This window comes from Megalobrama amblycephala, linkage group LG3, assembly GCF_018812025.1.
Source record: "Megalobrama amblycephala isolate DHTTF-2021 linkage group LG3, ASM1881202v1, whole genome shotgun sequence".
Classification (NCBI taxonomy): domain Eukaryota; kingdom Metazoa; phylum Chordata; class Actinopteri; order Cypriniformes; family Xenocyprididae; genus Megalobrama; species Megalobrama amblycephala.
In genome coordinates, this window is record NC_063046.1 from 24110538 (window position 1) to 24124097 (window position 13560).

General features: G+C 37.9%; 1 protein-coding gene across 1 annotated transcript in view; it reads left to right on the forward strand.

Annotated features, from left to right (window-relative positions):
* Window positions 1-425: 425 nt before the first annotated feature.
* The window catches only part of LOC125264890 (protein mono-ADP-ribosyltransferase PARP14-like), a 40683-nt gene continuing 27548 nt past the window's right edge, over window positions 426-13560 (forward strand). Inside the window, exons 1-8 of the mRNA XM_048184687.1 lie at window positions 426-688; window positions 846-973; window positions 2498-4012; window positions 7032-7265; window positions 7390-7611; window positions 7702-7759; window positions 8064-8210; window positions 8305-8364. Coding sequence (XP_048040644.1) covers window positions 487-688; window positions 846-973; window positions 2498-4012; window positions 7032-7265; window positions 7390-7611; window positions 7702-7759; window positions 8064-8210; window positions 8305-8364 — 2566 coding nt within the window. The 5' untranslated portion in view covers window positions 426-486. The remainder of the gene's footprint in view (window positions 689-845; window positions 974-2497; window positions 4013-7031; window positions 7266-7389; window positions 7612-7701; window positions 7760-8063; window positions 8211-8304; window positions 8365-13560) is intronic.

The following is a 13560-nucleotide window of genomic DNA, read 5'->3' on the forward strand; positions in this document are numbered from 1 at the left end:
GAGAGCTCGTGTGGCAGGGAGCACGCGAATTAAAAATCAGTGCATAGTTAATGATGCCCCAAAATAGGCAGTTAAAAAAATTAATTAAAAAAAATCTATGGGGTATTTTGAGCTGAAACTTCACAGACACATTCAGGGGACACCTTAGACTTATATTACATCTTGTGAAAAAGCATTCTTGGGCACCTTTAAGGAAAAAGTTAGGCTACTCAGCTTAGTACATTTGGCCGCGTCCACAGTTTCTAGAGCATCCATATTTCAACCCAGTGCCATGACAACACCGGCCCTCGCGGTCAAATAAATAAATAATTCTCCCGGTGCTCCCGATTAGCCAATCCGGGCCTGATCATGGTTATGGTAGAGATATTTGCTTTTGTGCCACATACCAGCATGAAGAGGAAGCTGGAGGAGTGGCAACATAAACCACAGTCTGTAATATGAGGCAAAGCAAAAGTGAAAGCATCTCAGAGCACCTATAGCCTATTCATGTCAAAGCTCAACACAACAATCGGATTAAAGATGGAGAACTACCAGTACGCTGTGTTTTTTAAGGCAAATAATCTCTCTGATGTGGAAGTTAAACAAATACACAAATACTTTAGCATCAAGAGAAGATCAGGCGGAGGACAGTGTGAGATCAACAATGTGGGTGACAACACCTACAACATACGTTTCATAAACAAAGAAGGTTAGTGTTTTTTGTTATTGAAGTTTTTTGCACCTTGTTTTAATCCGTGCTATACTTTTATCTCACTTAAGCTTGTCAAAACAACTGTAATAATAATAATAATATTCAATTTATAATTATGACATTTATACTCATCAATATGCATTTGTATTCAAAGCTCAGGAAAGAGTACTAGGCCGAAAGGATCATGTCATCAATATATCCGGACAAGAGGAGATCCATGTTTCATTAAGATGTGACAATGTTCCCGAAAGCAGCAAACAACCCGAAGCATCTGCTAATCAGGTAAGTGGCACAGTCGTCGAAAACGGATTTATCTTAGATTTATTTACCTGCACTACCTTGTTTTCTGCTGATACAATGTAGTCAAACCTGTTTTTCCTGAAGCCTACAGAGAGACTAACTCTCTGCGTAGTTAAAGTAAATATCATGAGTATTTCTTGGAAATCACTTGCTATGCTTGACAATAAAGTTGGCCTGTGTGTAATATTGACAAAAAAAGACATATTGATATTTTCTGTTATCTTGTCAATACAATAATTTTGCTGAGTGTGTTTTTGTGCTGGTTTAGGCCTGTCGCGGGCAGCTATCTCCCAGAGATAAATATATTTCTTCATATTCTCTGCCATCACTAGTTCATAAAAGTGACAAATTAAGGGCCCATAGCTGCGTCTTTTAAATTGATTTGCGGACATTTTAACCTTTTATACAAATTTTTTTTTCTTATCTTATTAGATGTATGCATAATTCTTTTATGTCAAAATCGTACAATAAATTCAACTAGAAATGTCATTATTTTGTTAATGGTGATGACCAATTCACAAACTAATCTGTCTTTTAAACCGGTTCTGTTTAGTTTATAAACCAGTGCAACAAATCAGACTGAACCATCTGAAACAGATCGTGGCTTGAGTCAACACACACTTCCGGTCATGCCTGACAGTCACTCCGACTCGAAATGAGCCATTATACAGGAGTATATGATCCCATGATGCAATTTCAGAACTCAAGTTTGTCCAACAGTACAACTGAAAACATATAGACATATCCAATACACTGAGAATTGTCTGCCAAGGGTTTCATAAAAGGAGAGCTAAATACAGATGTCGTTTGCTGAAAAGCATAAAAGATAACAAATAAAATGTATTGCAGTGTATTGTTCTCAAGTCAAAAGCCGTACACTGAGTCAAGAGTCAATGGTTACTACAGTTCTCGAGTGACAAGTACACTGAACTGAGGAAACATGCTTGAACCGAGCAGTTGACTTGAATGAGGGGGGCAAAATTAAAAGTTTTTTTATGGTTTATGTAAAAATGAGTTTATTAAGACTAGTTTATTCACTTTATATGCTTTAGACTTCTGCATTTCACATCACTATTGGGTGTACATGATGTCATTGCGTAATTATACAAACTGGTGAATCTGTATTTTGATTTCGTTCATTAAAATGAACTGTCCGAAAGAACCAGTTTGTGGTAATGATTCGGACTTCTCTTACTAATTATTAAGCTCTGATTAATTCATTTCACTTGTCTTGCATTTTCATTATGAAGAATTGGTAACACTTTAGTATGTATAACATCTATTATTATTAGTTGTTATGTTTAGGTATTGGGTAGGATTAAGAATGTAGAATAAGGACATGCAGATTAAGGCATTAATATGTACTTAACAATTACTAATAAACAGCCAATATTCTAGTAATATGCATGCTAATAAGTAACTAGTTTAAAGACCCTAAAATAGAGTGTTACCAAAGAATTTTGTATAATCAATTAATACATGTCTTTATCATTTGTTCTTTTTTAGGAATGTGCAAGTGCTAAAAGTATGGAGAAAGTTTTTAAACTAGACTCTTATCTATTACGCTACCTCACTGAATGTCAAAAGGCGAATTCAGACTTGGAGAAAAAACTCTCTTTGATCTCCAGCACCTTCAAGATCCACATTGACTCTGAAGAGGTTGTGGTGGCGAGGGACCCGGCAGCTAAAGACAATTGTCCTCTGAAGAAATGGGAATTTGCAGTCGACCAAGTGTTCGAGACTTTAAAGTCACGCTATAATGTCTACTTTGAGGTTGATAGGAAAAAATCTGAAATTTTGGAAGAACACCATTACCTCTCTGGTGACAACTTAAAAATCTATTGTGAAGAAGACACGTTTTTAGCCGTCGTGGTTGGAGAGTGGAAACAAGTTGAGAAGATTTTAAAATTTGTAAGTGGCTTGCATGATCAACAGCAAATTCAACAAGAGTGTCGAGTGTCTGAAAAGCAATTTGCCCTCATCAAAGAGAAGTTTGAGTCATACATAAAATCTGATTTACCTGCGCTTAAGATTACACAGGAAAAAACAGACGTTCTCCTTTTGAAGGGTCCTGAGGAAGAGGTTTGTGCAGGTGAAAAAGAGCTTTTAAACTTAGCAAAAGAAATCAAAGAGAAGAGGATCCTATCACATCGTCCTCTTATGACCTTCTTGGAATCAAGTGGCGGTATACAGCACTTCGAAAACCGATTTCAACAGAGCCTCCGCAGCCCGGTTATGCTCAAGACTTCAGGTTCAGATCTTCTTCTGTTGAGTTTGTCTGACGGAGTGCTACAGGAGGCAGCTGCTGCTGTGCAGAGAGACCTGTGTTTGGAGACCGTGCACCTGAAAAACACTCAAAAGTCAGCTGCGTTTAATACGCTGAAGGAGGATTTGAGTAAAGCCGTCAAGCAGGCCAATCGTGACAGTGTTAAAGTGGAGCTTAAATACCTGGATGAATCAAGTTCTGACCCCAAAGTGCAAATGGTGGGCTACACTACTGAAGTTAATAGGCTGAAAAACATCGTGCTGGAATACAAAATAAACCATCAGAACCATCATGACTCCCTGCCTCTTCCCAGGCCAGAAATGGCAGACCACTTCCCGGAGATCTTGTCGATGGCTGGTGTAAAGAAGAGTGGTGTGGAAATAAAGCCAACGAGTTTTCCTTCCCCATGCGTCCACCTCACGGGACCTCGTTGCGAAGTTGAGAGTTTGAAGGACAGCCTTGAGTCATTTCTTCACAGTCTTGTCACTAAACAATTTGAGGTTAAAGGACCTGGAGTTCAACTATTTTTTCGAAGTGATGGTGCAGAGACTTTGAAATTAGTGAAGAGTTCTTATATGGTTTGCATACTGCCCATTGATGATGGGCGTAATAGAGGTAACGTGCCCATATACATGAATACGGGTTTTCAGAGCTTGCCATCTGCTGCATCTGCTGCATCTGCTGCATCTGCCCAACACTCTCTGGACTTTGAGATACACATTAAAGTTGTGGTTGGTAGTCTTGAGCAACAACAGGTAAGGCTGACAAACTCTTTTTATCTTTGTTTCAAAATACTTTGCCTTATAGGGATATTCCACCCAAATTTTTAATTCTTTCATGATCTTCTCACCCTCATGCCGTCCCAAATGTAATGACTTACTTTATTTAGCTGAAGAAGATCTTTAGAAAAATAATCCACCTCTGTGAGTACATTTTATGCAAGTGTACAGTTGATGCTTCAAAAACCAAACTAAATGAACACAATGGTAATCTACATGACCCCAGTTGTTGAATCAATGTCTTCTGAAGCAAAACAATAGGCGTTCTGAACAATTACTGATACAAAACAAAAGATTTGAAGCAGTGTTTTGAAATCGGCCATCACTAGATATCGTTGAAAAGTCGTTATTTTGTCTTTTTGCTGCAAAAAAAAACAAAAAAACTTCTTGTCGCTTTATACTATTAAGATTGAACCACTGAACTCACATGAACTGTTTTAAGTATGTTCCCTTTCATGGGAACATCGACGCTGCGTAGTCGCTTTGGGAAGGCCTCTGCGTGATTACGTCTTGAAGCACTCGTGAAATCAAACCAATAGTGTAGCGGGACGTCAGAGCGGGTGACGTCACGGACCAGGAAACTATAAAGCACCCCTGAGAACAAAGAACGCCAGCTTCTGTGTCTTCAGCAAGCGCTCTGTGTATTGTGTGTCTTATTTGGTGTTGTCTGTCATTATCTACAGCAAACAAAATATCTCTTCGTCCGAGGTCAAGAGTATTTTAGTCACCAAGCATATATATTAGTATTGTATATATATATATATATATATATTGCAAAGACACTATTATGGCGGAGAAAAATAAGCAACAGTTCACTAAATGTATGGGAGTGGAGCATGCACAGGCATGCACAGGCTCCGATCACGCCGCGCGTTCTTTGACAAAAAGGAGGACGCCGCGGCGAGTGTTCCCCAGGGTACGGGTCCCGCTGCTGCCGAGGCACAGCGTAGACTTCACTCCTGGGGTTCACAAATGGATCTGGTGGAGGGGTTAGAGACGGGTTCTGCCCTATCTCGACCCTCACCTGCCAGATCTGCTGCCTCTTCTCTGGCTGCGGAAGCACGCGTAGCGGTTTCTTCCCCCAGAGTGGAGGCACCGGAGCTTCGCTTATCTGTCTCCGAGGAGATGGATGTTCCCATCCTGTAGAAGTCCTCGCAGTTTGGTCCGTTCTTCTGTCACAATTGTGGCTGCAGCAGGGATGAGGCAGAATCGGACTTCTACAAATGGGTATTTATTTAACCAAGGAACAGAACAGCACACAATTACCAAACAATAGCAAACAACAATACGAACGGACAAGCAGTGCAGGGAGTGAATCCAATATAAAGGGTGTACAAACGACGAAGACCAGGTGCAGGGAATCCGGGGAGAGCGGGAGAGATAACGAGGAAGTGAGTTCAGGTGTGGAACAGGGAGGATCCTGGGAAACTACAAGCCTAACTAATATAAATTTAAAATATTATAAAAGAGAAATAACAGTAGTTTTCAGGTAGAGACGTTGAATAAAGTAATCAAATGTAAAATAACACTGGATAGTCTTAATCTGTATCAATTAAACAGATTTATCCTAATTAAAGATACAAAAGTTATTCAGTCAAGAGAAGTGGTTGATTTTTTTTCTTTGTCTTTTGTTATTTAATAAACATTAACAGACAGCAGCAGGGATATTAGGCTGCTGTCACTTTAAGACATGCACGGATCCAATATATAGATACTTATACACATTGTCTTTCTCTACTTTTTATGAGCACTTAAGTCATAACCAACTATGTTTACTAGGATACTCACAGAGATGGGCATTTTTTGACATTTTTTTTGTGAATTTGTCCATTCAGATGCAAGAAGATGTGAAAGAGTTTATAACTTTTGAAGAATTATAACTTTTGGCGTTGCTGTTGGATGATTAAAGTTTATTTATTTGGATCTTCTCGGGTCCATTCAGAAAAAGCACATTTATTTTAAATTACCCGAGACCCGAGGCCACTAATACAAAACCTGACCAGTGTCCGAGGCACTCGTCAAAGTTTTGGACCTGAACCCGCTCAGGTCTCGGGTTGGACCTCGGGTTTTTAGATCCAAGTGGACCCGTGAAGACCTATAATGCACACATAAAACATCTTCTTGTGATTAAATTGTTTTTAAAAACTAAAACTAAAAACTGCTTGGTGAGTGTTAATTTTAGGCCCTATCAAAGTCCCTTTCAAGGAAAGTCTGTTTGCATATTTGCAATGCCTCCAGTCAGCTATTTTGGGCATCCAAGACCAAGTCCTATTTATTTGAATGGGGGATCCTGAAATCTCAAAAACTGCTTGGCGAACTCCCAATTAAATTACATATTTCAAATAAGCAACAAAATCTTACATAAAACAACCCATAAATGTTGTTTCTTATGCTAAAATAGCATTAAAAAGCTTTTTTTCAGGCTAGACGAGCCAATGCGCATGTGCAGTCCTATGCGCGAGTCTCAGGTTTCTATGAGAACCAGAGCTTCTAACGGCAGCTGCAGTGACACGATGACTTTACCAATCAGCGATTGGTACTTTTACTTAGAAGGCAGGATATATTCCGCCATATTGCGCGTTGCAGTTTCTCCCATTCATAACTAATAGGAGTGAACCATCTTTCTACATCTATAGTCTTTGGCCATAAACACGCATATCGTTTTGCTTCAGAAGACAATGATTCATCAACTGGGGTCAAATGGATTACCGTTGTGTTCTTTTAGTGTGGTTCTTGAAGCATCAACTTTGGAGGTCTCATACAATTACATTTTATGGACTCACACAGATAAATCATTTTCTAAAATATTTAATTTGTGCTCATCTAAAGAAAGAAAGTCTTATACATTTGGGATGGTATGAGGATGAGTAAATTAATTTTTCATTTTTTGGGGGTGGAGTATCCTTTTAATGAGTAAAATATACCAGTATTGATTCATTATACTTCTCAAACAGCACTACTAAGTATTTTTTTGTGATTTGCATCATTAATACAGGCCGATGTGTTTGTTGCACCGATGATAAACACAAATTTGACCTCAACCTTGATTGGATCATCCCTGCTGAAAAAAGCAGGACAGCAGCTTCAGACTAACTTCAACAATGCCAAGGGAAAACGCACACTTACTCCTGGAGATGTACTGGAGGTAGATGCGACACCAGCGTTGGGATGTTCAAAGGTTTTCTTCATAGAATGTGTGCCCAAAGGAAAAAACCACAACAGCGAAAAAGTAAGAGGCAGTATGAAATTTAAAAAGTGTTAAGATGTGTTTTGATAAGAGAAAAGATCGAATGGATGGAATTTACAGAAAAGATTTAGTAGTTTTGCCATCTATATTATATATTTTGTTAAAGGCACTTCGCTGCGGACTTGGCCGAGTTTTTGCACTATGTGAGCTGAATTCCTGGAGTTCAATTGCACTGCCAATAATCGGACCCGGCATAGTGCTATCGATACCGGTCAAAGATGCCGTTAATATTCTTACTCATGAGATCTGCGGATTTTTATCTCGATCCACTGGTTGCCTGCAGACCTTTTGTATCGCCATAATGCCTAATTACGCTCATTCTGAGGAAGTAAGCAATCTACATACAATACACCCTCTATGCAATGAAGTTTCTTGTAGCAATGTTTATTCCTAAACCTATTTTGGAAATATTTTGCAGATGTTCCAGACAGTCTGTGCGGATCTGAGTGCAAAAATGGTGGACAACACAGGACAAGGCAAGAGATTAAAGAATTGTGTATTGCATTCATTGATACTTGTTATTTTGAACCGCTCCCAACTTATCAAGAATAATGTATTAGAAAATATAAGAGCAAAAAAATAATTAGTAGTTATTACATGAGCAATAAATTGCATGAATATTATAAATTGTCATATAAATAAATATGAACATAAGTGGATGAAATATTCTTTTTTCATTAAACATTGATAGCATTTTAAGTTCTCACAACAAACACAACAAAAAATCTGCAAAAAGGATACATTTTTCTCACATCTGCACATCTTTCACTGTCACTACAGCTCTGTTTCACTCACTGACCTCTGACCTTGATGAGATCATCATGCCAGTAGATAGGGTTGAACTCCATCTAGTGTTTGGTGACATCACCAATGAGACTACTAATGCCATTGTGAACACCACTGACTTTAAGGACTTCCAGACAAGTGGTATTCTTGAAGATTTCTAAATAACCAAAGCATTCTTGATATCAAATTAAACTATTTCAAGCATAAGAAAGTGTTTGCTTTTGATCTGTCACAGGAGTGTGTAAAGACATCCTCACCAAGGCAGGACCTCATGTCCAGGGTCAACTGACAGGGGGTAAGAAATTAAACCACAACCTCTTTTATAAAATTAGCTTTTGATTTATTATTATAGTAAAAGAGTTTTCAAATACTGTATGTTTGAATGCAGTATAAAATGCCTTTGTGTGTTAATATCTTAAGTATTTTTGTCACAAAGTTTTATAGGATCAGAAGATTGAGCTATCCAAATTATTTCTTCTAACCCAAATAAAACAGAAGTTCATGCCTTAGAGGTGTTGTGATTTTACAAGAGCTAAAGAAACTACATACCCTTAAAAGCACAATATGTAAGATTTTTTTTATTAAAATTGTCACAAATTACAAATTTGTCATGTACTCCAGTTGAGCCACAATCCCAGATATATTGTTCTTGTAGTATTACATCATCTACAGTAATAGCATTTGCTGAATCTTTTAGATCCTTAGCTGAGATTTTTGATAATCTGCCACCTTCTGTTGACACAAATGAGCTGTCTTTACTTTTTGACTCTGTTTGTTCAGATATACTGGACCATATTGCTCCTTGTAAAATTTGACATTGGAAAGTTGAATCTCTTCCATGGGTAAATTAAATGATACGGTCATTAAGACAAGAATGTAGACGTGCGGAAAGGAGATGGAAGAAGGATAAGTTGCAAATTTCTTATATTATGCTGAGGTATTCTTTGACTAAATTTCAGGAAGCAGCTAAAATGGCTAGAACAAATTATTTTTCTGAAATTATTGTAAAATATTCTCACCAGCCTTGTGTGCTTTTTAATACAATTAACTCCATTTTAGAGCCTTCAGTCACGGTTGGTCTTGAGTCCTCAGTTGCAAATTGTAAGAGATTTTTAAAGTTTTTTATTGACAAAATCGATGGCATTTGCTTTGCAATAGCACCAATGAAGTTAGATCCTGGAATTGTTGCTGCGTCCTTAGGCTCTTTTAGAGATTTTAAGATGATGTCATTTTCTGAAATCACTGAGATCATAGGAATGTTAAAGGTCATTTCATCTATAAATGATGTGATCAGAACAAGTCTCCTAAAAGAAGCTTTTGATATTATTGTTCCATACATTTTATGGTAAATAAAAGTCTGGCCAAGGGTTGTGTGCCACTGAGTTTGAAACATGCGGAAGTGGAGCCCTTGTTAAAGAAACCTGGCCTAGACCCATTTAGCTTTTTACTTCTGGCGACTGCATTTATGCTTCAAGTTTCATAAAATTTGTGTCATTCTGTCAAAATATTCTTGATGGACAAAATGTGTAAGTATCATAAACCTTTGTTGATCACAGAGCTTGTTTTTTTGCAATAATCCAAAAGCCTATGGAAAAATCCTATTGGGATTTTGTCGAGGGAACCAGTGTGATGCTAACTGCCGGTTGGCCTACAAAGTGACGTCATACCTGCACCACTCTATAATGGAGACACAGGGAACACAGACAGGGATTGTGACAAAAATATCCAAAAATCATATTATCCCAAATATTTTCAAAAATGTTTAAATTCAGAGAAATCTACTATTTTAACCAGTATAATGGCCCATGTCATTGTGAAGCCTGCCAATGACGCCATATCTGCATTACCCTCGATTTCCAGTTTTTACTTCCATAGAAACCATGGAAACACCAAAGACGCTTTAATATAGTATGTTTTATTAGACAGTTGAGCAATTGTTTCGATACATTTATTGACAGAAAACAAATAATAATTGATAAATAATAAATAAATAAATAAAATAACAAAAAATAATTGTTATAGCTCAATTGTTATACCTTGTTAAAGAAATCTGGCCTAGACCCATTTATACTTTTCGAAAATTTTCGTCCAATTTCTAAACTTCCTTGGTTGTGTTTTGTCAGCTTTCTTCTATTTTAGCAGAGATTAACATAATGGATAAGTTTCAGTCAGGATTTAGAACTCATCATAGTACTGAATCTGCCCTTATTAGGGTATTAAATTATATTTTATTGGAAGTTGACAATGGAAATTGTGTCGGTCTTGTTTTGTTAGACCTGAGCGCGGCCTTTGACACGCTGGATCATACCATTTTATTAGAGCGTCTTGAGCGGTGTGTTGGGGTAAGTGGGGTGGCTTTACGTTGGTTCAATTCTTACCTGGAGGGTAGAACTTTCACTATAAAGATTGGGAATAATTGTTCTTCTGCTGCTCCTGTAAGTTATGGGGTATCTCAGGGCTCTATTTTAGGCCCATTGCTTTTTTCTTTATATATGATTCCTCTGGGTTCTATTTTTAATAAATTTGGCATTTCATATCATACAGGTGCTGGTCATATAATTAGAATATCGTGAAAAAGTTCATTTTTTTATTGTAAATTATTTTTAAAAATGAAACTTTCATATTGTAACGAAGCGGGACTCAGGCAGGGGATCCAAGTGCAGCGTTTTATTTACAGTGAGAATGGTCGTACAGGCAGAGTCAATCAGGAACAAACAGGAACAGCAAGGGACAGGCAGAATCGTAGTGAGGGTACAGGCAGTGGATCGAGGCAGGCAGATATCATTCACAGAACGGCAGACAAGGCAAGGGTCAGGACAGGCAGCAATGGGTCGATAACGGGTAGCAGGCAGGAACAGTAACAACAGACAGACAGGGTATAAATGCTTGGAATTGCTACAACAGTAAACAAGACTTTGCGGTGAGGTGGTTTGTGTGAAAGTCCTTTATAGTCCTGGTAATGCGTGGCAGCTGGGTGTGGTGATTAGTGGAGTGATTGGTGGAGTGAGTGCAGGTGAATGGCAGAGAGGATTATGGGTAATGTAGTCCGGGAACTGACAGGAACAGACGGTGATCGTGACACATATATTCTAGATTCCCTACATGTAAAGTAAAACATTTCAAAAGTTTTTTTTTTTTTTTTTTAATTTTGATGATTAGAGCGTACAGCTCATGAAAGTCCAAAATCCAGTATCTCAAAATATTAGAATATTTCCTAAGATCAATCAAAAAATGGATTTTCAAAACAGAAAAGTTCAAGTTCTTTAAAGTATGTTCATTTGTACAATCAATACTTGGTCGGCAGCACATATTACAGCAAATGACTTGCTCTAGCACAAATTACAGCATCAGTGAAGTGTGGCATGGAAGTGATCAGCCTGTGGCACTGCTGAGGCACTACTGAGCCTTCAGATCATCTATATATTGTTGGATCGACTGTTTCTCATCTTTCTCTTGAAAATATCCCATAGATTCAGGGGTCAGGCATGTTGGCTGGCCAATAAAGCACAGTAATATCAAATCATTACTAACTTCAGAAACTTCCCACTAGACCTCAAGCAGCTTGGATTCTGTGCCTCTCCAGTCTTCCCTCAGACTCTGGGACCATGATTTCAACATGAAATGCAAAATTTACTTTTATCTGAAAAGAGGACTTTCGACCACTGTTCACTGTCCAGTTCTTTTTCTCCTTAGCCCAGGTAAGATGCTTCTGACATTGTTTCTGTTTCAGAAGTGGCTTGGTAGTCCTTTTCCTGAAGATGTCCGAGTGTGGTGACTCTTGATGCGCTGACTCTGGCTTCATTCTACTCATTGTGAAGCTCTCCCAAGTGTTTGAATCGGCTTTACTTGACAGTATTCTTAAGCTTGTGGTCATCCCTGTTGCTTGTGCACCTTTGCCTACCCAATTTCTTCCTTCTAGTCAACTTTGCATTTAATATGCTTTGATACATCACTCTGTAAACAGCCACCCCATTCAGTAATGACCATCTGTGACTTACTCTCTTTGTGGAGGGTGTCAATGATTGTCTCCTGGACCATTGCCAAGTCAGCAGTCTTCCCCATTAGTGTGGTTTCAAAAAACAAGAGATACCCGAAATTTATACTGTAGGAATGGTCATTTAATGAAACTCAAATGTAAATATTCTAATATTTTGAGATACTGGATTTTGGACTTTCATGAGCTGTACGCTCTAATCATCAAAATTAAAAAAAAAAAAAAAAAAAAAACTTTTGAAATGTTTTACTTTACATGTAGGGAATCTAGAATATATGAAAGTTTAATTTTTAAAAATAATTTACAATAAAAAAAAAATGAACTTTTCACAATATTCTAATTATATGACCAGCACCTGTAGTTGTGCTGATGACACACAGTTGTACCTGCCTTTCAAAACAGGAAATAATGCTGCTCAAAATTCCTTGTTTGATTGCCTTGAGGAGGTGAAATGTTGGATGAACTCATTTTTTTTTAATGTTAAAGGGTCATGAAACCCCAAAACACTTTTTTTTGAGATGTAAACAGATATGTATAGGCTGCACATCATTGAAAACACTAAAGGTACTCATTAATGTTATTCATGTAAATTCAATGTTAATCATTAATGTTATTCATGTATTCAAGTGAAAAATAGTTATTTTTGCATTTTTCAGAGCGATTTCTGTCTTCCGGTTTGAAAAGCTGAGTAGGAGCAACGTCACAAAATCTGACGTAATCGTGTACTTTCGGCCCAAGTATGGGCATGGTCGAACATGCTGATGTAGACCGTTTCGAGCAATTCTTGACATATATTCATGACATAAAGCTCATTCAATCCAATCACTGCACTGTAGTATGCATAAGATTATAATTGCGGTATTATGCATGAGGAAGTATCACTTCTCTCGCCTCGGTCTCTTGTCATTCAGAGACATATCATTGGTGCGCGTTTCCTCAACACAATGTGTTTTCCTGAGACGCGACCAGAGTAGAGGTTTGTGTGCATGTGGATTGTTTTGCTGTAATCTAGCAGTACAAATGGAAAATATGTTCGCGTGAGATCGCATTACAGCGGAGAATTCAAATGTCACAAAAGTGCGGCTCATTCACCTCTGCCTGCTCTAGCTGTGTTCAAACCATAGGTTCAAACAGCCGTATGTAGGCTATATTTCCTTCAGCACAGCAGCACATGTTGTTTGTATTTTGCTCGCGATGAGGTCAGAACTTTAGTTTGAATACGAACACATGAAAAATACGATTGTTATGATATGTATGCATGGAGCGTGCATATGATCGGTTTCAGCGCGGAGCTTCGCAATAAGTTTAATAACACTAGCCACGTGGCACATAGCTCATACAGAATAAAGTATGAGTAATAAGTCATAGGTTTTGTTATTTTTGGACCAAAATGTGCTTCAAAAACTTCTGACTAACCCACTGATGTCACATGGACTACTTTGACGATATTTTTATTACCTTTCTGGACATGGACAGTCTACCGTACAAACACTTTCA